General features: G+C 47.4%; 1 protein-coding gene across 1 annotated transcript in view; it reads left to right on the top strand.

Moving 5' to 3' along the window:
- Positions 1-25526, top strand: part of LOC149349505 (cell adhesion molecule Dscam1-like) — a 522475-nt gene that overhangs the window by 303379 nt on the left and 193570 nt on the right. The window contains exons 3-4 of the mRNA XM_089578475.1: positions 7664-7825; positions 21057-21215. Of these exons, the coding sequence (XP_089434601.1) occupies positions 7664-7825; positions 21057-21215 (321 nt within the window). The remainder of the gene's footprint in view (positions 1-7663; positions 7826-21056; positions 21216-25526) is intronic.

Below are 25526 nucleotides of genomic sequence, written 5' to 3'. Positions count from 1 at the left end.
ACTGCCACTACATTCTGCAGCATCGGAACATCGCCTGTGCACTCATCGCAGCTTTGGTAGTGCTGCAAGGAACTACTGAGATGGAGTATATTCTCTCTTGCTTCAACTGAGGTGAAGCCGCCGCAGTTTGACTAATTAAACGCAGCGAACGTGAGCTCCTCCCTCTCGGGCTCCAGCAACACTGGGCAAGCGCTGACGCTGTTTCCCCAGGCCTCACGTTGTGGCGCTCCTTCCACCCCCTTCTCCGCGTAGTTTTGGGCAACGCTTGAAAAGAAGAGAACACTGCCTGTATCTAATGAGCAGAGCGCTTCCGAGCGTCGCGTTTTGTGGCGTAAGCACGATGCGGATTTTCACTTGTTTTCGGCGCTGCAGTCAGATATTGTAGCTTTAGAGTTGGCAACCACCTGCCGCACGGAAGAATGTCTGCGACAGATTATAGCTGGATATCTGTATTTAAAGCACCAACTTTAATTTGTGTTTGGCGCATTATAACCTTGAGGCCCATTGTGCTTGTAAACATCCCCTTATTCAGCAATTGGAAGCCATGACCTGCACAGTCAAGCCGCATTTATTACCCTGATCTTATTGAGCATGGCCTGGGTACAGGTGCCAACAGCACTGCCACAGCTTCCTATGCCTATAGTAGGCAGGAGCTAGAATAAAAAACTGGCTCGTCATAATGATATTTGAAGCCCACTTTGGTGCCCCTTTGTTCTTGTTGTGAAAGGGTCGTTTTCTTATGTCGCTTTTCCAACGCACCTCAACGGCCACCACAGAGTCAGCCTCATGTGCCCCAATAATCAAATTTCATTTGCGCTTGCGTTTGAAACTCCCACTAAAAGTTGAGATGCTGCCGCTGTACCGGTATGAGATTAAGATACCGGCAACGGCTTCTAGATTGTAGATTCTTCATTGAAAGCATTATCAGGACTACCGCCCCTTTCGTTCCGTCGTCGCATTTCAAGTCTCACCCTTTATCACAAATTATTTCATTCTTCCCTCAATCGGTCACCGTATATCACAGCTGCCGCACGCATATCTCACCGCACCAGTCATCCCCTACAAGTTGCCCGGCCGCCATCGCATACTGCCACCTTTTCCGCTTCATTTTTCTTTTGAGCAGCAACGGACTGGAACGGCCTAACCCCTGACATCGTCAACATCGCTTCATCCTCTACTTTTCAAGAACATGTAACCGATCACCTTCAGTGCTAAATAATATTCGCTGTTTTGTTTGCTCATTTCATTAAAATCCCACCCCTTATGTAATACCCCCGATACAAGGGGGCCTTTAAGGCAAATAAACTGAACTGAACTGAACTGAACATATCCAAACCCAGGATGTCCTCTGCAGGACGGTATTTATGCTGTTCATGGGTCACTAGAGGAACCCCGACGGACACTGAAGTTGTTTGGGACTACGCCAAACCGCATGCAACAGATGGCAAACTGTAATGAAAAGCGGTGATAGACAAATGCATGAGCTGGAGGTTAAAGAAACTCCCAGGACGGTTGCCACTGTGTAAGGCTAAAGATTCAGCGACGGCTGTTTACAGGGGTAAATATAACGTGGTTTACTCCTTATTTTATGTCTTCTCTGGTATGGCATGCGTGACGTCACTGTGCTGTTACTTGTAACGTGATTGAGTTCAGACTACTCTCGGTAGCATGTTGCAGTGGTGTGCTGCAGTGACGCCATGAGTGGCGCACTGCATACTGATCAATCAGCGTGACGCGATACACCTGCTTCGGTCTTCCCCGTATTCGCCTTTTCTCCCCGCACTCCTTCGTGTTACGCCAACGCCACAGAGTCAGAAAAAGTGGCCTGAAAAGCTGTCGCTATAAAAGTGGAGGGCAGTAATGCAAATCAGCTGTATATATTTTGATGCTTTTGGTGGAACCTAGTGAATGCACATATCAGGCGAAAAGGGGCGTCCTATGATTATCGACATGCATGGTTCTTTGCGTTGTATATAAAAAATAATAAATGAAAATAAAAAAGGACTAAGAAAGCATAGAAGAAAAAAATTCAGCCAGGACGGAAGAGAACAAGAACCGTAGATAGTCATGCACTTGCATCTCTAAAAAGGAAACTTGCAACGCATGACTGAGGGGAGACGTCCTGGGAACGGTGCTGCATAAACAGGGGCAAGTCTGGTCGGTTCCCATGCTGTGGTACTGCTGCACGTGCAACATGTAGACCTAGGCGCTGAGGCACCACAGTCAGGCGCGGCACATCGATATTGCGCGAAGAGAGACGACTGTGTCTGGTGCCCTTTCGGGAACCGAGCTCGCTTCTATTTCTTTTGCGCAATAAATTCCCTTTACATTAGAAGTATTCGGGGCTGAAAAGAACCACCCGTGCCCGTTTGACGTCACTCAGGGGTTTCTGCATTTGAAAGATATGCTTCATTTCTGTAATATCCGTTAATGCGAGTGGCGTGTTTTCTGAAAGCCGCGATGTCGGCGGCCCGTCCGCGCCGCCTTTCGCAACGTTTATCGCAACGTTGCTTTTTTTTTTTCGCGCCGGACGACAGCAGGTAGACACAAAGAAGCGTCTGAGGCTTCACGAATGGCGCAGCTGTATAGAGCTCCACATTGTGTCTCATGGAGGCAGATGTCTTCATCGAGCCCGCACTTTCATGGCACTGCGCAGAGGTATACGCAACTGCAGCGACGGTTCGCGCTGCTTGCACCATCGGCTAACGCGTTGCCTTGAGCTTCACCATTACGGGATTACGGGCAGGCGCGGCAGTCGTTTCCAGATCCGCTCTTAATCTGCACCGTACTTCCCATCTTGCTTTTCCCGCACCAGGTGGCCGAAAAGGTGATGAAATGGAGAGAGATGACGAGGGGGCAGGCGGAGAGTTGTGTGCACGTCTCGTGCGGGTCGGTGGGCAGCTTAGGTGCCACGGGAGTTCCACACCGCGAAACAGTCCCGAAGTCCCACTCGAAACCCATTACAAAACAGGATATTCACGCGACAGAGAAATCTCCTGAAAGGAAGGAAGCGGACGTGATCCCATTTTCTGGTCGCGTACACTCGTTTTGCCGGCGGCAGGAGGCTCAGCCTGCGAGTGGGACGATATTTGCGCTGAAAAGCAATCTTCTCCCTGGACGTGCGCCGCCACAGCCTTCAGTGGCCGCGCGGGCACTTTCTGCCGAGAGTAGTTTCCCGTATAGGATGGGAGAGATTTGACCGCGCAGAAGCGCCCGACTGTTTCTTGCTTGAAATAATCCCTGCTTGGAGTGATTTCTGTCTGACACGACGCCACAACGAGTCCAAGTGACGACCAACCATGCTCCAAGGTTCTATGCGTCAATCTCTGCACATATTTCCTCTTGCAATGAGACGTGCTGTGCGCCCGCCGGACCGTTCAATGAATGTAGGCACGCCATTTATATATTCATCATCTTTAAATTGGTATTTGCGGGATTTAAAATCAGGATTTCTTATTAATGCGTATGGCTGGTCTGCAAACAACTTATTGCTCCAGTTGCCCCTGTGGGCGACTGACTGAGTTAAACGCAGATGCAAAGAACAGATGCCTACGCTGCAGTCGCGAAAGGCCTTTGAGAGTGGCGGCATGATATCTGGATGGGACAGCGGCTGCGCTCTTGAAGCAGGAACGCAAAGTTTACGGTGCGTATTATAAGAATGCCTGTAATGTGGTAAAAGTGGCAGACCGAACTGTCAGTGTCGCACACAGGGGGTGCGCGATAATGCTTGAAAGCTTCGTATCATAAAATAGAAGTGCTAAGTCCATTTTATGGTACCTTCTACTCTGTGCCTTTTTGCAAGCGAATAATAAAGCAGAGGTTTTGCGATCTTTGCTGGAAGAAGAACCCTGGGGTCCAAAGAAACAAAAAAGAACAACAAGAAATACAAGCTTACTGCGGGCTAGTAGACGGATAGCATCTCGAGCAAGCAAATCGAATAACATGTTTCTTTTACATACCTGACTCCAGCCCGCACAAATACAATTATTTTGCGGCCGAGTCTCTAATGGTAGCCTTCGATCGGGACCGAATCATTGAATCCAGGCCTCTTTTCTGGCATCTGTTTGCAAGGGTGACACTGGTCGAAGGACTCTTGTGACGCCCCAACTCAAGTCGCTGTAATTAAAAAACAAACAAACAAACGCCAGAGTGCCGCTCCCTTCGTGATCGGTACCTGAAGCCGGACAAGGCTCGTCGCCGGCCACTGTGCACTGTTGAAGCCAGCTGTCTGGATCCCAAACAGAAGGAAGTATGCATAACACTCTGCCTCACCTGATATATGTAAGGCGCAGATCGAACTTACCTTTGCTCCTGGCATTATTCTCTCCAGCCGCTATCAATACATTTGTGCTCCTTACAAGGTCAGCCAGTGCGATAAATTGATCGCGATCACGGAAGCTCTCTACCATGCTTCATTATTACTGCATTCGCAACTGCCCCTTACGTCTCTGCTCCTGGTGTTTCCTGCCCGGTATCGTTCTCTTGTGGTCCCTTTCTTCTGTGCCTCAGATCGTTACACCTTTAACAGTAAAAGCACAAGCTGTCTTTTCCACGTGGCATCGTCGGTTCCTTTCCTATTCCCGAGCGGCTGAAGGCTAAGCGGAAAAATGTCTGACAGTCGTCAGAGTGCCGGGCGCCTATTCAACCACGTGGCGTACGGGAGCAAAACTACGATAGAGGGGCCCGGCAGCGGGTATCTCGCATCCAGGCACTAAAAGTAAAGAGGAGACCTTGAATCGAGCCCTGCACGTGTCGTAAACACTCTCGCCTAAAGTTGCCTCCAACATTCGATCGGCCTCACCAGGACGCTGCCGCTGCAACTGCGGCGAGACGTACTGTTCCCGCGATGTATGCTCAAGGCGCCAACTTAAATCACGGCGCACCTGCTGTAGGCGTGCTCGAGAAGCGTCAGGAGGAACGAAGGGAGGGGGCAGCAAAGTCCTAGAAATGCGAGAGCAACAAGAGAAAATAACCCTATAGTTCCCCCAGGCCTAATGGCTTATATGCTCGCGATCGTTAAGGCGGACTTCGCTCTCGTTTGTTCATCCGGCCTTCTGGTTAGCATGCGACGTCCAGGCACAAATTCCAGTATTAAATATTGTGCGGAATAAAAGTTTTATTGACTTCTGTCACTTCAACATTGTTCACTAAACCCCAACTCACTCCTTAAACACGTTTCTGCTGTCGCCAGTTATGAAATGCCGGAATCCTACGAAAGTTCTGCGGCCACAACGAGGGGCAGCTTACATTAGTGGATGCTGTTCGTACGCTTTCAACGCAGAAGCGTACGACGGGTGTAATTGAACAAACAGGCGGGCGAGCAATAAATGGGATCCAAGCGCAGCATAGAGTCACGAAAGAGCCCGCAGTGGCCAGCCCCCAGCAAATTCTGTACGAGAAATACTGGCGGGTGTAACGCGCTATCGACAAAGTCGTAACCGCTCGAGTCACGCCCAAAGTTGCGTGCCTTCACATTGAAACGTTAGCGGGAACAATGCGATTTCTTTTCTCACTGGCCCAGAATGGCCTATACCCGAACGAAATGCGTCAAAATGTAAATAATTTAGGCACAAGCCCTTGTCCCAGGGAAAATGAGGAAGTGAAGACGCGTTGGCGCCCCATATATGTGCCCCCCCCCCCCCCCCCCCCCCCCCTGGTTTTGAATGCTCCCGTTTTCGGTATTTCTTCGTAGGACACTTCCATTTCATGACAGACTGGTCTCTGACCAGCACTAATCGCGTCTCTGTTTGTTCAGATTTCCCACAACCTCTTATTAACATACTTGCTTTTAGGTGTTAATATGCTCCCAAAATGTGATCACCACACAAATTACCAACGTGCTCACTAGCGTAGCGTTTGCGGTGCTGATCGAGAAGTTTCGGGTTCGACTGGGGGCCAGTGGGTACTTTTTTCGCTTGTTTTTCGGACATCACGCTTTCTCCTTGTCTCTCACAGAAGGCCCCCTACTTGACTGCGTCGCGTTATTTGGGCGGGGCCCGTGCGCTTGACGGTCATGACAACCAAGTGAACAACAGCCGAGTCATTGCAGCCGACAACGGGCAACAGACGTGAAACTGGTTTTCTGAATATCTCCAAGTTTCAATGCGATAGAATTAGGAACTCCACGGGGCCTAAATGCGTCGTCGGTCTTAAAATTCGCCCATTGGCTAGATGGAAATGACGTCACTTCCGGCAAAGGCATCGACAGCTGCCAATGATATCCCACAGCCAACGCATAATGGAGTTAGGTGTCCCTGTGCATATTTTCGGTACTAATTTTCATAGACATTTCTCGCGTGTTTGAAGGGAAGTGCCTGCAGTACTGCATACCTTCGATTTAGTGTTTTATATTTTCGGAAACTCGGAAAGTTAAAATCAGGCGCTCTTTACTTAGTGGACAATAGGGAAATTTTTGAAATTTTCCGAATTTCGGTTCTCTCTGGCTATTTATAAGGGAAGAGAACATAAGCAATCATTACCAGCTGTTTTCTGGCGAGATACAAAACGCCTTAATTGTACAAGCTATAAACTAGTTTACAGCAAGTAAATGTTCACGAGATCATATCATTCTTTTTTTTTTCTGGTCATAATTTTTCTCCGCTGATATCGTGGTCTGGATTTGAAGAATCTTCTGCTCAATGTAGACCTGCGGGCACTTGCTTGCGCTCTAGACGTGAAGGCATCCTTTTAGTGTCATATCTGCCGTTTAAAATGCCAGCGGCTTAAGAGCAGCATTGGCGACGGCTGTTGCCTAATGCGATGAGGCCAACCGCTGTACTACGGGTTTGTTCAACTTCGCCGGCTAGCAAGAGCTTGCGTGGAGTTACGAAGTTGAAGTCGGATGACAATGTTTCATTCTCCAGTAATAAATTGCAAACACCTTTTTCATGTGGTCTTACGGTGCCGGTTGGTTTTCACACAATGTCTCAATTCATCTCTTTGCATTGGAAAAATACATTTCGAGAACGCAGTTTTTTTGTAGAGACCTGGTTTAGCTCGATTGTTATGAAACTCATTCGGCATGCACCGATCAGAACATCGGCTTCTACCCGAAAACTAAGCGCCCTGCCCATAAATAACTTCAGGCTTTAAGAATTTGAAACGCTCCGCAACTTAAGAGGAAGCAAATCTTATACGATTAAAGAATCTTGCTCAACACAAAGTGCCAAGCGCTCTTCCGTTCCTGCAAGAGACAGGTTGCTGTAGAAACAAAACCCTCCGCATGCAGACCGCTTGATAGAAAAGCTGCGGCACCATGGTTGTCCACAGTTACAGAGTTACGAAGTTCTCGCACTGGAGGTGTTCTGGTTAGTAACAAATGATATGCCAACTGCACGGCACGAGTGCGAAGCAGAGGCAGCTTTTTAGCCTCGGGTTTGTTTAAGGTGCACCTACCTGCCGAATCATCAGACGCTGTCCTTTGAGTCCCTGGAGTTTTTGCGGCGCCTGCACATTGCCGCAAATTTTCGGTGAAAGCGGGCAGACTCGTGTTAAATGATTCACAGTGGCATGTTAGCGTGACTACTCCGACTGGTGAATGTGCGGGGAATGGAAGCAATGCTTTGAAAAGATGCTCGGCGATGCAGTCGAAAAACTCTGCTTGGTTGTGCCAAAGCAGCACTGCTTGCACGCACTCACGCTGTCTCTCTCTTTGGCTTCGCAGTGGTGCGGTCTCCCCTGGAGGTGTCAGTGACAGACAGCGTGGCCAGCGTCGGGGGCGTGGCAATGCTGCGTTGCCTGGTGCCGCCGGCAGCGCGGGAGTACGTCTCGCTCACCGCGTGGGTCTCCGACGACGATGTCACCGTGCTGCCGTCGACCGACGTCTGTAAGTCGCCGCCTCTTAAATCGACGGCGGCTCTCTCTGCAGAAATCGGGAGAACCGCTGTTCGGAAAGAGGGGCAATGAATATTATTATTAAAGGTGCCTGAGTGGCAATGATCTGCCTGAACGTGAACACCTTAGACGAAAGTTCGTCTGACTGGGGTCGTAATACGAAACACTGGCACCAATCGAGAGTCCAAAATGAAATCCCAATGTTTCGCTACCAACTCGGTTCCTTCTTCAGGGGCGATTAAACCTTCAGCACGCAGGCGAAAAATCATTTGCTGCGAGAAACATCGACTTTTTTCCAGTGAGGGCTAGCTCAAACGAAGATTTCATTGCAACACTCGTTCAAATCCCTCTAGAAATGCATTTGTAAAAATCAAATTGTCACGTAGTGGTGACGGCAGTCAGGACAGTGAAAAGGGCTTCTATTCTAAAAGAAACAGTTCATTGGGCAGACCTGCACCCACAAAGAACGGCGACGTAGCAACAAGCGTGCTGTAGCAACAAGCGTGCTCGGCGGTCATCGAACAGAATGCCTGCAGTTCTTGGCCACGCTCAATTTAAAGCTGGCAAGGGACCGTCGAGATAAGCAGTCAAAAGCCGCTACAACAATCTGGAAAAATGTGGAAGCAGTCGAGCGTGGCCGCGATCAATCGAGATAAGCCTGGTCGCATATAGAGTAACATACAGAATGATAGAACCGCGTGCCGCCGTCTTTGAGCAAACAAATAGAAGAAAGATTGGAGGCAATATTGTCCAGCGGCCAAACTTGGGGCTGGTTCTCAATACAGTGGTAGCGTGCTCACGCACCTCTTTAAAACCGCACCGAAAAAATTTCAAACAACCTCAGACAAAGCATAAGTATGGTTTGTCTCTGTGACAAATAACAAGCACGTTCTATCCTTCAGCGTTGTGCTCCAATTAGGAAAAGCATTTTCGAGTGCCAATTCCTTTTAAGTCAGAAGAGGCCTTATATGTACTCTGCTTAATTACCAAGGTGGGCAGTAAATTCGGAAATAGATTTTTTTGGTTCATTGGTTTAGTTTATTGGGGTTTAACGTCCCGAAGCAACTCAGGCTATGAGGGACGCCGTAGTGGAGGGCTCCGGAAATTTCGACCACCTGGGGCTCTTTAACGTGCACTGACATCACACAGCACACGGGCCTCTAGAGTTTCGCCTTCATCGGAATTCGATCGCCGCGGCTGGGATCGAACCCGCGTCTTTTAGGTCAGAAGCCGAGTGCCATAACCACTAAGCCACCGCGGTAGCCTTTTATAGAATAAAATAGCTGCAGTTTAGTATTTTAGTCTAAACCAGCCTGCAGCAGAACAAACTTTTTTATTATTTTTTTTATTTATAAATACTGCTGTCTCTGAGGAGAGACATAGCAGGAGTGGGTGAATACATGAGTAAAAACAAATAACATGGGTAGCATAGAAATAGATAACACAGAAATATTAAAAACAGATCAACGGGTCAAATTGTCAGGCAACTGAACAACAAACTCTTCAATTGGCAATGAACGAAGTGAGCCGTCCAATCCATTCCAAATTTCAACGGTTGGAGGGAAAAAAGAAAATTTAAAACAATATATATGTGGTTTGAAGGGAACAATGTTTAATGGGTGAATAAGTTAATGCACAAATTTCACAGTGTTTCTGTGTTTTTGTAACGTATACGCGTGTAAGAGTAACGGAAACGAATTCCGCAGGCGTTTTCACTCGAGTCTCACTTCGACAGTTCATAGAAATACAGTTGCACTGCAGAATGTGCGACTACGTTTCCTGCGAGCTCGAGGCTTAACGAACGGCTCAGGTCGACGCCATAATCACGAAAACACGCAGTCTTTCCCACGTGGCCAAAATGCGCGCCCCAGAGCCCGGAGAAGAGACCACGGCAAAGAGTGAGACACCGCTCTTCTCCGCTGCGTTAGTACATCATTGGAGCAACGTCTGAAAACTAAATCGTACCTATGTTACACTTTGAGCCCAGAATAATCCCGACCGGGCGCGGTTACTTCACGCACTCCTGCATTTCGCCTCTGTCGAAATTCGAATCCCAAGGCCGGGACTGAATCTGGGAACTCGTGCTTTCCAACAGAACCCCGTAGTTACTAAGCCACTTGGGTGGGCAGCGTGCGGGATGTGTTGGCTTGTGGTGACGTTGCCGTTGTGCGCCTATAGATAGATAGATAGATCTTTATTTCAGACAACAAGGTCTCGGATACAGGGGCAAAAGGCAGATGCACTCTGCCTGACGGGGCCCAAGCACCCGACACAATGCTCAGGACAAGCGGCAAAAGAAGCATGAACTTCAAACATTCTCATTACAAAAAACAACACATAATTATACAAGGTAAAAGTAGGAGGAAGGTGCATACTTTTGCAATGACATAATTAAAGTAAATATTTACAAGGCACATCACAACAAGAAAAACACGAGAATTCACAGAGTTGACGGAAAAACAGGGACATCAAGAATTTCTGCGTGAACAACCCTTTCCAGAAGGCGAAATTCAGACGGTTGTGTCTGTTAATCAAGCAGTCATAAAAGAATTTTGTTGGAAAATATTTTAGTATGCTCCATGGTTCCGAATAGCATATCAGCTACTTTAGGTTTGCAGCAAAAAAAAAAAAAAATCCGGCGCTAAATTTTCATGTCGGGGCTCCTTTAGCATTAATTGCTTATCCGGAGTTTTCGCATTGTTGAAGGAGCCGCAACGCGCAAGTGTAATCCGTTCAAACATTTCACAGACGCTGTTCGCTTTTATAGCTATAGAAAGCCCGTGCTCTTCATGAATAATCGTGCTCCTAGATGCAGTTGTTGACCGTTTTTCTGTGTGCACAGTCTGAAGCAGTGCGTCTTCAGGCATCAGTGTTGCATAAGTCTGTGCAGTGTCGTGTTGCGGTTACGGTAGCAGCGGGCCGAAATACTCGTGCTCGAACCGACGACGCATTATACGGCACCTATTCGCCTTGTAATTCCGCTATTTTCCCGGTTTGAAACAATTTGCGCCATTTTAGTAGCTCTAGAAACGCCGTCTCCTCCGAGCTCCAGACTTTCTGTGGCTCCCTGGGTCATATCCTTAGAAGTGCTGGAATGCTTACTGTAAGGGAACTATAAGGGTACTGTGCGCTTTTTTCTTGGTGTTGCTGTTGTTGTCGTGTCGCGGTGTCTTTTCTGTGGCCCCAAAGGCAACTTCTTATATGCTGGGTGGTTCTTGCGAAGAAATTCAACTGACCCACAGAGATATTTCACTTCAGCGTTGTTGTTTTAATTAATTTCAAGAGATGAGAGTAAACAAAGGTTATCCAAGCTAAGGTTTTTTTTTTCTTTCTACTCTGATTGGTTCTATTGTTCTACACGCGGACAGAACTCCAGCAACAATCGATATCCTAGAGAAAACGGAATCAATTAGATTATCCCAGGCATATTCTGCGGAAGAGTAAGGCCAAGAATCTTTATAGTACTACTTAATATTTATAAATAAATTTGCGCTGTCGTACATAAGACATTATCTGCCCCGTATATAATCACTGGCCTACTTTTAGGGGTCATCAGCTGTGCTAACATGGCTTTGTTAAAGTTGTATTTACTTTTTGAAGCAATCTCTATATTTCGCTTTGCCCTCCTCAATGTATTTTCTTTATGCTTTTTACAGCGCAAATTGTTGCATGAGTGACAGCGACGGACAAATTAAACTGTATGTGCGTTTTAGACTGGGATAATGAGTTTAATATGGTTTGGTCTGATGAGGTTTAACGTCCCAAGGCGACTTAGGCTATGAGGGACGCCGCAGTGGAGGAATCCGGAAGTTTCTACCACCTGGTGTTCTTTAACGTGTGATGACATCGCACACTACATGGGCCTTTAGCATTTTGTCTTCATCGAAATGCGACCGCCCGAGGCCGGGATCAAACCCGCGTCTTTCGGGTCAGCAGACGAGCACAATAACCACTGAGCCACCGCGGCGGCTGGTTGAATATGGGTCACAGCAGCGACACTGACGGGAAGGACAGGGGCGAAAGAAAGCGACATTCTGAGTTTGTTCTTCGTAATAGTCTGGGAAAGAATGTGAAAAATTCGACGAAAGCATACCGGCCAGAGAATGTGATATTGCGAAGTCCGCGGAGAATGCGACAACACCACACAATGATCGAACAGATTTCCGCCGCTATACGAGGGGGTACCCAAAAGAAACCGGACTTATTTTTGTTCGAAGTTATTTGTTCACATTTTAAGCACAGACCTTCAATCTCCTTCAAAGTATTCCCCACTTGCAATGATACGCTTGTCGAATCTTTCATTCCATTTTTCAAAACATTGTTTAAATTCATCTTTTGTGATGCTTGACAGTGCCTCCGTCGTTTTTTTCTTCACCTCAGCAACATCAGTGGAACGCTTTCCATTCACCTATTTTTTCATTCTAGGAAATAAAGAAAGTAGCACGGGGCAAGGTCGGGAGAGTATGAGGGTTGAGGAATAGGGGTCGTGCAATTTTTGGTCCAAAATTGTCATAGAGACAGGGCTGCGTGAGCAGGGCATTGCCATGATGGAAAAACCAGTCACCTGACCGCCACAAATCTGGCCGCTTCCACCGCACACTGCTGCCCAATCTTTTCAAAACATCCAAGTAGAAAGCCTGGCTAACTGTCTGACCCTGCGGAACAAATTCTCAATGGACGACTCCTCTCACGTCCAAAAAACAAATCAGCATTGTTTTGAGGTTTGGTTTCACCTGACGAGCTTTCTTGAGGCGAGGTGAATTTGAAGTTTTCCATTGGTATGATTGTTGCTTTTATTCAGGATTCAATTCAGGAACACTTGAGTTGTCCCATTGCATCGTCCTTGTACGTCTTTCTTAATATTTCAAGACTTTCCATTCATTTTTTTCCGAGCAAAAATCAGAATTTCACCGGCGCACGCTGTTCACGAAAATCAGCCATTGCAAAAACGACATTCACACAAAACAGTCGCCACTCTAAAACTCTGCCTAAACTAGTCTGACCTCCTTCGACGACGGCACTCGGCTTACTGACTCTGGAATGTTCGTTCTATGCTCTCCTAGTGGCAAAACGCGGTACCACAGAAGCTTTGCCGACCAAAAAATCTAGTCCGGTTTCTTTTGGGTACCCCCTCGTACAAATCTAAACTCGACCTCTGTCAAAGCCAGAACGGCTGTTCGTACTAATTTCGTTTTCTTAAAAAAAAAAGACCTCTGAGTAGGTGTGGCATCTTCACGTGTGTTTCCGAAGTGCGCGCACCTTTTATCGCCTTATCTCATGATCCTTCGCAGCTTCGAGCTATCGCTATGTACACGTGCTCCTTCCTATCTTCCGGTCACTCGGCTACGTATAAATACGCCCTACACTTTTGAATAAACGTTCATTTTTCTGGTTCTACTGGCTGTGCGGCTGCTTCCCTGGTTCGGCGTTCTGCGGGCAGACTATGGATATGCAATGGTAGGCCCTCCACGCAACTGCGGGTGCCTGCGCAAAATGCCCCCGATTCCAGGTGTCGCAATTTGTGACATAACGTATTCCGAAGTTTGAGCGGCGGGAGCAAAAGTGTGAATTTTATTCTTCAGCGTGTGTACGTTACCTCCCCCAGAGTAGCAATGTGATGATTTTCTTTGAGTTCTTAATGTTTAGGTCGTTAAACTAGTGGTTAAGGGTTGATGCGGCAAATAAAATTGCGAATTTAGTCGAAATTCTAAATTCCTCAATTTATTTTTCCCGTAACCCTCGGAACTTCATCTGTCTCATTACGAAAAATTGTGGGGCAATACGCAGTACAAGTGTAGAAAAAGGACCTATTTTTTTTACTTATGGTCGTCGAAAATTGTGAGCGCAGCACGCTTCTGATGCCCCATCGTGTCGCGAATTCCGCGGGCTCCCGACGACGAAGCACCATTACCTAAGTCGCACCATGAAGAGGACTGATCAGGAGATCACACCATCCGCTGGTTGCAATGCACATTTTTCTCGCTAAAAGCAAAAGCATTCCAGGGGTAAAGGAGGCAAACGAGGTACTAAACTTCAAGGTTAATTCCCTCAGCTCCCACTTTTTTTACCATCGCTATCATTCATCCCTTCGGCATTTGAAAGTTGTAACGAATGAAAGTAGGATGACTGTTTTTTTTTTTTTTCATGGATCTTGAGACGTTTAGGAAGGCGATAAAACTCTCGATTTATTTTTTGTTTCATATGTGTAGCCTTTACTTAGATGCGTAGTTTTATGTACACCTCGACTCAAAAAGTCATTTACACGGGTCCAAAAACCTGTAATCATTTCCTCTTGCTGATTTCGACAGCTGATTAATTTTAAGACATCCCAAAAACATAGTTTCGTTCTACGAGGCTTAACGTCCCAAAGTGACTAAGACTATGAGGGACGTCGGAGTGAAGGAATTTGGAAATTTCGACCACCTGGGATTCTTTAACGTGCACTGACATCGCACAGTACACGAGTCCCTAGCATTCTCGCCTCCATCGAAACATGATCGCCGTGGCCGGTATCGAACCCGCGTCTTTCGGGTCAGCAACCAAGTACCATATCGGCTGAGGCACCGCGGCGGCCCAAAGATATACGGTTGCAATGGATCTAGAAGATATCGTTCATTACTTTTGGGGGGTTTGGTTGCGGCTGCTGATCTCAGGACCGCACGTTCGAATACGGATACTGCAGCTGTATTTCGATGGAGGCGAAATACTGGTGCGCTGTGCGACGTCAGTGTGCGTTCAGAAACCCCAGGTAGACTGAATTAATCTGGAGCCCTCCACTACGGCGTCCCTCATAACCCAGTGTCGCTTCAGGAGGATAAACCCCACAATTTAGAATTTACAATTTCGTAATAGCCGAAGATACTCTTAAATTCCGGTGGTTCTTTAGCATGGGGAAACCTCATGCGCATGCTTGACTATGCCACCGTGTTTTAGGGACAACTTATTTTCTTTTCGTCGGGATTTTGAGGTTTCCCCCGAGCGGCCAGCCACGCAACTAGACTCGGTCTCCGTGACTCTCGCAGAGTCAGCTGACTGGTCACTGCGTACAGCGAGAAATCCTCCGCTGGCCGGTCCGTGAAAAAAAAAGTCTCATTACACCTTCGTTGCGTTTGTTTTGCACTGCCTTCATTTTGTCCGGTCGTCAGGAAAGTTAGCTGGGGCTGTGGCATGTCGCTTACAGCTCCCGGTTTTCCGTCATCTCGATTCCCCCTTGGCCATCAACACTTTCCATTTTATCGCGCTCCGTCTTTGGGCAGGTGCGCGCGTGGAAGGAGTTGGCGGCGGGGCGCCAGGGGTGGGTGGGGGGGAGGCCGTCACTTATCAACGTGATCGAAAACGAGCCTAATGCGGTTTCGCTTTCGCCTACTTACTTGGCAGCGCTAACGGGCCCGCCGGCTGGAGCCGCCAAAGAGCCGGGGAGAGGAGGCTCGCAGCGGAAGCGGCGGGGGACGTCGTCGGCCCATTAGAAGGCCTAAAAAACAACAAAGGAGGCTCGCACGACATGTTTGATTGGTTTTCAAGGCGGGACAGCACGAGGAGTACGCCCAAACGACGGCGCTGATTTTAAAATCGATCAGGTTCAGCGCGCGCGCGTAGAGCCTCAGGAATCCGACGGAGCAAATAGGGACAAGAGCGGCAGGCAGGCCAACTAGGGGCACGATGGGTTCGGGAACTCGGGACATTGCTATTAGTAAACACATTACCAAACGGAATCGTTAAGCATTTACCGCGCAGCCGTGGCGTGCGGCGGCGCCAGAAATCACCGCGCCGCCACGGGGCAGGTGGCAGGAAGGCGTCCGGGGCGACGTAATTGAGTCGACCCGGGAGGAGCCCTAATGGGCTCTTAAGACTCCCTCGCCAAGCCGAGGAGGGTCTCGGCGTAGGTCTTGTTGACGATCACGTAGGCGCAGTTTTCAGCGCTCCAGAGCCGGCGGGATTTGAGAAGCAAGCAAAACAGAAGCCGCTTCCAAACGAGCCGAAACACGCTGACGCGCTCGCTCTGCCAAGGGCCGTAATCGCGAGCTCAGCGCCGTAGGCGAAAATCTGATGAAGAGAGTTTCGCGCTAACGGCGGCTAAAATTTCTCCGAGAGATTAAGACACGCAGGAAGGAAAGCAAAGCTGATAGGGAGAACATGTCTTCAGCGCCTCTTAGAGGCTATACTCTATATGGCTGCGCTCGTACTTCTTCTTCTGGACATTAAAATTTTTAATGGCGCAAACGTTTCCTTTGCCCTTGCTCACCTTTCCACTGTTGCGCGACGATTGAAAGAGTTCTTTTTGTCTGGGAAGATGTTAGTCGCTGACAGCTCGAAACCCCTTCTTAAAGAAAAATAAAAAAAGTATAATTCGCCATGTTTATCATTGCCACTGGTAGTGCATTTAGAACGGCAAGTGCAAATCACTGAACCTTCTTATGCTCTCAGTCAAGAGCACCCTTGCCCTCTGCGTTATTTTTTACGCGAGCGTGTTTGCGCAAAGATGCCTATCGTGCCAAAAGATTACCACTCAAACTGCGTACGCTTAGAGCAGTTATGTGTCAAAAGCTGGGTGACTGATTTTTTAAATTGTTTTCTCCGATGCTAGCGCAGACGGTCAGGCGCTCAACTATATTTTCCAGTTTCTTCAATTACCTTGCGCTGCACTTCATTCAATCTTTCGTATGAGGATAACCTGGGAAAAAAGTTAAGTTAGAAACTAATACAGCCAAACGTCTGTGTAGCCAGCGATGGCAGAACAACACGGGAATAAAAGGCTTTCTTTAGAAATGCAAGGGACACAATGTTGGCAGACCCCACATCTTACATCTGCCACGAAAAGCGCGCCTTCGTCTTACTTAAACACGCTGACCGCAACGTACAGAAAGCGGATTGCAGAATTGCTGTGGATAGAGATTGTGACGCCAACTTCAACCTTCATTTTGGGTTTCACGATATCAAACAATACGCGGCCCCGAGCTTCAAGCTGACCGTATGGTTCTGTTTGACTTGGTTTCCTGGTTTATGCGCTTTTAGTTCCAGCATTTCGATTACATGTGAGGTTAATGGTCCGAACCTTGTGGAGAGAGTGGGTGCACACGTGCATGAGGTTACTTCCTTCAATAAGGTAAATGCATTTGTTATTATAAAAAAAAATAAAGTAGGCCGTTACCTTTTCGCCTTCTTCTCGCCACTCCCATAGTTGTTCAGTTGTGTCCGTGGGCTATTGTAATCAGTTGTTGGCCTTAAAAATGCTTGATCCTATATTTTTATCCCTCCTCTTTAAATGCGGTAATTAGTCTTTATTGTTTTCATAAATATTCGCGTAGAAAAAATGCCCAAAGTTTTGACGAACAACGCAGGGAAATAAAGGCTGAGGAAGAAAAAAGACCCCATTTTAAATGTGTCCTTTTCTCCCCTTTTTCTCTCAAATGGGTGGGAGCGTAACTTTACAGCTTTGCTAATTCTAAACAAGTTCCTGCCTTTCTCGGCAATCTTTTGGGAGCCAGACTTGTTGCGACCCCTGAAGCATTCTGGTGGGTTTTTTCTTTTTTTGTGAAGAAAAACTAAAATATTTTGGTTTTACAGATGGACACAGAAGTCGAAATAGCTCCAGTACCATAGTTGCGACATACGTACCCCAATAATATGTTTGCTATATGCCACGCAAGTACAGCTGTCATGTCCAGCATTCTTGCACAAAAATTTTGAGCTTTGGAAAACTGTTAGGTACTCTTATGGAAATATTGAAGGTGGATGCTCATTCTTCCCATATGTAGCAAAATCTTTCTTTTAGAGTGTTTCCATCGATCGCATCGAACTGTTAAAACTGCCATAGAAAACCAATGGGGAACGCTTTTGACGACAGGAAAAACGTTCATAGCAAAAAAATAAAAAAAATAAGCCTGCCGACGGGCGATCTGTGGATAAATTAATTGTTGCAGTGAAATATTACAATATATAAAAAATTGCGCTCATAATTCCTTTCCGGTTCAAAAATACTTTTGTCCAGAATTTCTAGGTATGTGTCAATCTAATTTCGGTTTCCATACAAACGCGCTCACGATTTGAAAGAGGCGCTACTTTCTCCATCTTTCACAGCCCCGCCGCGGTGGCTCAGTGGTTACGGCGCTCGGCTGCTGACCTGAAAGACGCGGGTTCGATTCCGGCCGCGGCGGCTGAATTTCGATGAAGGCGAAATTCTAGAGGCCCGTGTACTGTGCGATGTCAGTGAACGTTAAAGAACCCCAGGTGGTCGAAATTTCCGGAGCCCTTCACTACGGCGTCCCTCATAGCCTGAGTTGCTTCGGGACGTTAAACCCCAATAAACCAAACCAAACCATCTTTCACAAATGCATTTTTTTTCGCTTTTGCTTTTCTCTCAGGGTCACTTGTCAAAACCTCTCTCCTAATCTCTTGGCGAAAGTATTATAGCCCGAAGGGATTGAGACGTGAGACGGAGGAAAACAGCACTGAAAAACACAAAACACTGTGCTTGCCCCTGTCTCACGTCCATTGGCACTATGACAGATTTATCTATATGGCTCATCAGCTAGTCGAAGAATCAGATCTCTATGTTGTATTCGCTGTTTAAATAGGTCGCCTTTTTAAACGTTATAGCCATGGAAAAATCTCTTTCCTCGAAAATGATTAGCTTACCCGGACTAATGCTCAAATCTCGGTGCTGTGCAGCCGTCTTCCCTCCAATGTAATTGAAAAAAGTTTGCAGATCTCAGAATAAAAGCACTATATGAGAACCCGCAGCATTTGCAACGTAATGTTTACCCGACACGCCATATAGCCCAAAACAATTTCGGCAGCAGACGTCAGCCCTCCCAGAAATTTGTTGCTAAAGTTTTCTTAATATTTGTCGACATAAATATATTTCTGGTGCGCCGCTCAACTCTTAAAACCCAGACTGCAGCTTGTGCTTCAAATTTATGACTTGAGATACTTTTAAACCTTGTATCAAAGCTCCCAATGGCTCACGAAGGAAAAAGGAGGCCAAAGAACTGAACGCAGCAGACCACCAGTTTCGAGCCCTAATAATTGTGCTCATGACGGATATCTATAGCTACGTGGTTCGCCTGGCTTCAAGGATGCCTATTTTAAACGGCCGCCCTCTCTTTCTTTTCCCATCATTCTTTCTCTCCCTTCCTTCGTGCAGCGGAACAACAACGGAGCCATCGTCTGGGAACTGCGTTGCCGCCCCATTTCCCATCTCGCTGCCGGCCGGTCAGCGCAGGTCTTTACTGCTACTAGGAGCGAGAGTGTTTTTGTACTTTCCAATGATTTTCACCGTTGCTTTCCGGGGCGTTTCGTTTGCTCGCAAGCATTCCCAAACTCTCGCACAAACTTTGCGCACTATAGCGACTTTTCTTCCCCAGATCTCGCTTTGCAGACGGTCGGATAGAAATAACAGGGAAAAAAGAAACGCCACGCACGTGCCGAAAAGAGAAGCACAAGCCTACGGCGAACGGATTCCTAGCGGAGGAACGAGGCGCCCTGGGCCGTGGCTCGCGCTTTTGTTCCGCCCCGCCTTCGGGGGCTCCTCGGCCGTCTCGGTTCGAATACGGGGCACGCCGCGGGCGCGCGAACACAGAGCGGCGATGGCGGCAACCATCGCAACGGAAAGATGGACTCTTTGCAATGATGGATGCGGGGGCGGCAGGGATGCGGATCGACCTCCGCGCTCGCCGGAGGAGCGCGTCTGCCGAGGACTGGCAGCAGTGGGGCCCCTCCTCCTCCTCCCCTTTGGCCGCAACGCTGCACCTCCATCTTCTCGCGTGGATACGTGCACGCTGGGGAAAGAGGAAAGCTCCCGCCTCCCCAGATGGGATTAGGCGCCGACATTCGAGAGGAAAGGGAACTTTGCTCTCCTCCTTTACTGTCGGAAACTCCCCTATCTTTTCCTTGGTCTGAAATACGGACAAAACGTAGAACGGGCGAAGCAAGTGTGTCCTGGCGGAGCCAGTTGTCGGCCCGGAATTCGAATCACGCGTGCCTTGATTTCACTTGTTCGCCGACGTTAGAGCATATCGCTGACTGCCTAACGCAACTGCGCCCCCGTGCGCTCTCTTTAGCGAACTTTGCTCTTGAAGGCGGCGGAAGAGGACCCAGGGGAAGCGTGGAGTTTAACGAAAGCTCGTTTTGGTTTCCTACGATGTGTGTGTGTGGAGGGGGCGGGGCAAATGGAATAGTTCAAGAAAAAAATAACGAAAACACTAGGCTTCTCTGTAATCAGGCGCAACGCGGACTTCGATAAGAACTTTCCAAATGCTAATTAAATATTCATATTACTTTAAGCTTAAGCACGGCAGAGAACGTTCTGTTGGCAGCACTTAGTTCGCATCTCTTTATTTTTTATTACTTCGAATGCGAAACTAGTCCATTCATTTCTTTGCTCAAAGCCGAAGAATTCGTTATGACGTTGGTGCATATCATTTTACTTTGCGGGCTTGCACTTGACGGCAAGTTAGACTGCTGCGCGTATAATCATTGGGTCGTCTCCTCTATATTTAAATGCATCGACAAAAAAAGACAATAGCCGATGAGTGGTGGCAAACCGTGTCTTCAGTATACTCATGATGATTTTCTTTTATTTTGGCGCAACAGCATCTGTGGCCAAACAGCTTCATGACACAGGGTGTTTTCGTCTACTCAAAGGGGGGGGGGGGGGGGGGGTCAAAGACCGATTCCCTAGCATACGATCCTAAAGAAGCCGACTACGAGGTCAGGGAATAGGTGGTACCTATTGTATCACCGGTGGCTACCTGGCGGCACTGCAAATCGAGCCCCGCACCACCTGCATGCAAGGCGAATGGCGCTGCGCTGCTGTCCTCAATGCACTAAGGGCTATATAAATATATTATATTGCACAAGTTTTCATGCGATAGAGAGCGAACGGGATTCTTTTGTGCAGACTGCAGCCAAACGCATCATTTTTGTTTCCACTTCTGATCGTAACAGCGGGTTCGGGCTTTGGTCGGTTGGACCACATCATGGGCCTTAGTTTCACGGCCTTCCTTCGATGTGTCGATTGTGATCAGTGCAGACGGTGCTGGTTGGAACGCGTTTCGCACTTGTGGATCCGGTGGTTGAGCGTTGTTCAGTGAAGTGCAGACGGTGCTGGAGTGGGCCAGAGGCGAAAAGAAAAATGAATTGTGGAGACATATTTAACGTCGGGCTTATGCGACGAGTTTCGATAGATGGTCGGCTAAGCGCGCGTCTCTCCGTCTCTCTTGCAGCGTCAAACCGAAGCCGGTTCCAGGCGTTCTCGAGCGGCCTGCTGGTGGTGAACGGTGTGACGCGCAACGATGAACGTCGTCGCTTCCGCTGCGTCGTCAAGGACTCCCTCACCGGCGAGAAGGTCGAGAGCGGCATCTGGGGGAAGTTCGTCGTCACCGGTGAGTTCACCCCGCTCACCAACTCGTCGAAGCACCTGTCACAACAGCCGTGATTGGCGCTTTCGCAAAATAATTGATCGAACTAAATATCGCCCTATAGAAATTTTTTTCCCGGCCCGAATGCCAGCCACTCCATCAAAAACCAAGCCTGAACACTCTATCGAGAAAACGGCTTTCTCACTGCACTTGTGCGCAAGAAATATTTCCCTGCTAATCTGTCAACATTACTGATAATGCTTCGCCTCAGGTCTGATAGCGCCGTTGAATAATCTCCTCCGAGAACATTTCTATTTTGATGAATGACAGTCTTTTCGCCCACACGCTGGCTACAAATTCCAGCAGTGACCCTTGCCCAGTCGGCGGAAAGATTCTGGGAGAAATTTTAAAGAATCGCGCCTTAAAAAAGAGTGACCCATAATGAAGTTCCTTCGCAAATTAGGCTTCGAAGTGCGCAGCAATACTTCGAACAGATCGTACGTATACCGCTCTTGCTTCATGTGATAAACAATCCGATACGTCACGAAGACCTTGTGAAAAAAGTCCAGTTCTGAATGTTCAGTTTTAGCAAAAAGGGGCTGCTTCTTCCTACAAAAATACAGGTCGTGCCTTTCACAAGGGGGCTGTGAGACAACGTTTTTTTAATCAATATTAAGACCTTTTTCAGTGTGCTTTTTGTACTCTTTGGTGATAAGATCTCACAGGAAAAAAAAAAAGGAAAGTGCAGAAGAAGACTGACGAAAGCTTCCTGGTAAGAAACGACAGTTAAAGAGAGTAACGATCGGCAGCAGCGCTCGCCTTGTTGGCCTCTCTCGTTTCAGCGAGGTGCTGAGACAGACAGCGTCGAGGCTGCTCGCCAGCACTCAGATCCCTTATAAAGCCCCGCTCCTGCGTGGCCCTGCATAAACGACCATTTCTTGGCCTTTATTTTTCGCTGCGCGTATACCAGCGCAGCGGGTACCTTAAATCTCGACAAGACGCCGGTGGATATTGAGTGTCTCGGCCCACACGACCATTCAGGTGTGCGAGGAAATTGCTTCAGCGGCCGGCGCCCGGACTGCGGCGGTTTGCGCGGGGACTCTGGCTTGGCGCCTGCGGACGCTAAGCACTTCATCCTTCCCCGACGCCTTGCCTGTGATGTTGCCCGCCGTCGCGGTTTTAGAAACGACGTCCTTTCCCGCCACCGCCGTTGTTCATCTTTCCTTGCACTGACGCCTTGCGAGTTTTTGCTAAGCAGCAGGCGTTATGGCTGCGTTTTTATTATGAGCCTCGCTGTGGCTCCCTCTCCTCACTCTCTCTTCCTCTGAGGCCTGTTTTTCAGCTTAGTTAGCCTGTTCTGACGAGGGCCAAGTCGAATTATGGAACGTTACGAAATAATGACCCACTTACAATCTCCTTTCTTTATATTTTCACGGGGAGGAACGGGTTCGGCACGTCTTAGCCTGGAAGCCGAGAACGTACTGCGCTAAGGAGCAGAGAACGTGGGGGCGCGGACTCGAGCAGCTTTATGCACGGCTGCTGTAATTGCGGAAGTTGTTGCCCTTTCGTGGTCTTGACGCATTCGAAAGAGAAAGAAATTTCAGGATCGCGGGTTCTTCGGGCATGTTGTTTGTTTTCTTTTAATTCGGACGTTACATACCACAATTTTCTGAACGGAGTTTCGTGGCAACTGCTCCCCATAAATCGCAACAAGTGTTCAGTGGAAATCACGCCAGTTCACCGTCTGGTAGTCCGAATATTATAATAGTGATACTCAAAACTCAAGTGTTAATGCACCTGCCAAGCATTCATTACCAGCATAGAGGAGAATTTGTGACTCTTATCTTGGATGGTGCTTTGCCTATACCAGCTCTGTTTGGTTTGAACCACTCACTCATACGTGTCTATGTCCGCGCCCGTATCACACCATGAACAGATCAACAGAATGTGCGTTGTGCGCTGTTCGAGGTAGGCTGGTTCACCAAACGAAACGTAGTAAATATTCTGTTATATTCCCTCAGCGACTTTCTTGCAACACTATATAGCAACCACCTGCACGGAAACACTGTCACGAGACTGTTCCCGTGCCTTTTGGTGGCATCGTACATGAGAACAGTGAAACGGAATGTGTAAGTGCACTGTGAGCTCAGGCGTGTACGCCGCCGGAGGGCGTTCTGCACTGCTGAATCACAAGGACTAAGGAGGACCGCGGCGCCAGCTACGCTTTTTTTTTTTCCATAAGGAAAAAAAAAAACGCAACAGAACTGACAACCTAATGAGCAACAGAACACAGCTACAGCACACAATACAGAAAATAGAGAGCAGAATGTACACGCCAGAAATGCTAACAATGAATGAAAGAAAAAAAAAGCAATACACAATGAGCACTCATAACCACAGTAAATTGACAATAGCAACGATTACAACAAACGAGCAATAAAAAATAAGCAATGACATGAGGACACAAAAATAGGGCGATAACCACAGACGCATGAAGGTAATGCTGAAAATTGGTTCTCATGCAACCACTGCAGGCCATGAACTAGTAACGCAAGTACAGCAAGCAAACACTTCTTGATATGAGTTCTGGGTACCAGAGATAATATCGCCGTGGTGCTAAGAAAGCCCTATCTCCTTTGCAACACGTATCTCCTTTGGAACAAAAGGCCTACGTGACCTTTGTTCCAAAATTGAACGCATACCTGCGAAATATGGAAGAAGCCACGAGATAGCGCTATTGCGCGGCTAAACGCGTTTTGAATAAACGAAGCGTGCGCTCTCGCCGTTTCGAAGTGACCGGCCGACGCCGCTCTCAGCATAGTCTCGAAAGTGCATCAGCGTATGGCTCCCAGAACATGAAAAGCGCGAGACTTCATCGGCGACGTCTGATAGGCCTCCCAGCGGCAGCCAGTTCAGACGGAGCATTTGCTGAGTCGTCACACAAACAAAATAAAAAAATAAAGGACAGCAGTGAGGTAGCGTGTTTGAATGTAGCCGCCGTTGGTTCAAAACACGTTCTGGGAGCGCTGAAATACTGTAGCGCATGAGCACAGTCACGTGTTTTTTATTTTTTTTTTATACTTCACTGGCTTTCTTTAAATGCCGGCAAAACACCATACTTGTTCCAAATACTTTAGAAGAATCAAACTCAAAACAGTTGAGCGTGAGTACTAACTGATGTGGCGAGAGGTGCTGATCTTCATGCGGGCGTGGATTTTGAGTTCAGTTGTTGGAGAGCGCGTCGATCTCTGCAATCATGTTAATATTTGAGCACAAAGTGGTGACATCAGGTGTAACCGCTATGCTATCCCCTCGCGAAAAATGCGCATAAAGGAGTACCTCACCTAAAAAATAGAAAACTCCAATCATAATTTACCTACATAATACAACATGTGTTCATTGAACTGAAGCGTCGGGCCTTAATTACATGGGTCTGGGTATGGGTATCATAATCACCGGGACGGGGAACAAAGCCCCGAACTGGTCGTATATTAAATCTGTCTCCAAAGAAATTATAGAAAAAAAAACAACGCAAGCTTGAAAGAGAGAAAACTTTTCCTCAACAAAACCGGCTAGTTTTAAGCAGTTAGCTTCTAGAACCGACACCGTCATTAGGTCAGAGGACAAAAGCGGCAGCATAGTCATCCTGCTAGCCGAAAATACAAAAATGAGGCCTGCAGGCAATGCAAAAGCCTTACCACTGTAAGAAATTAGATACCGGTCCCACCCTAGTGTTCAGCCAAGCAATTTTGAGCAAACTGACATAATTATTACCCCAAAACTAATCGCTCAATAACACTACAACTTCTTAAATCCGTCAAACAAACAGGATGCTTTTACTGACCTTTTAAAATTTATTCGGTTTCTGCAGAAGACTAGTTCAAGCACTTATGCCTGGCAGGCCTATTGTTTTGAATATTACGCCTACAGAGAACTTGTAAATTTTTCTTAGCCACTACCTTGAAAACATTCCAATCCTCCCCCATTAATTTGTCCAAGACACACCGAACTTTTTTCGCATATTAGAACCACTTAAATATTACATAGTAATTATCCCAGTGGATAGCATACTGATTGGACTTTATGTCACCGCTGTGTGCAAATATTCTCATAAATGAAGGAATCGACGTGTTCTCTAACGCTCGAACTGAAAATCCACATCCGAATGAAGATGAACTGTATATTTCACTAGTTTAGTTAGTATTCACGATCAACTATTTGGAGTTCGATTCGTCATATTGCCTTCAAGTATTTGGTACAAGTATGCGCATTCTTTTCGCACCAACCTATGCAAAAATTTTTATGGAGCTGCTCGAGTCTGAACTTCTAAATTCA

This window comes from Amblyomma mixtum, chromosome 3, assembly GCF_055824585.1.
Source record: "Amblyomma mixtum isolate Tamu chromosome 3, ASM5582458v1, whole genome shotgun sequence".
In the NCBI taxonomy this organism is placed as follows: Eukaryota; Metazoa; Arthropoda; class Arachnida; order Ixodida; family Ixodidae; genus Amblyomma; species Amblyomma mixtum.
Note: the sequence above shows the minus strand (reverse complement) of the source record. Positions and strands in the feature narration are given on the sequence as shown.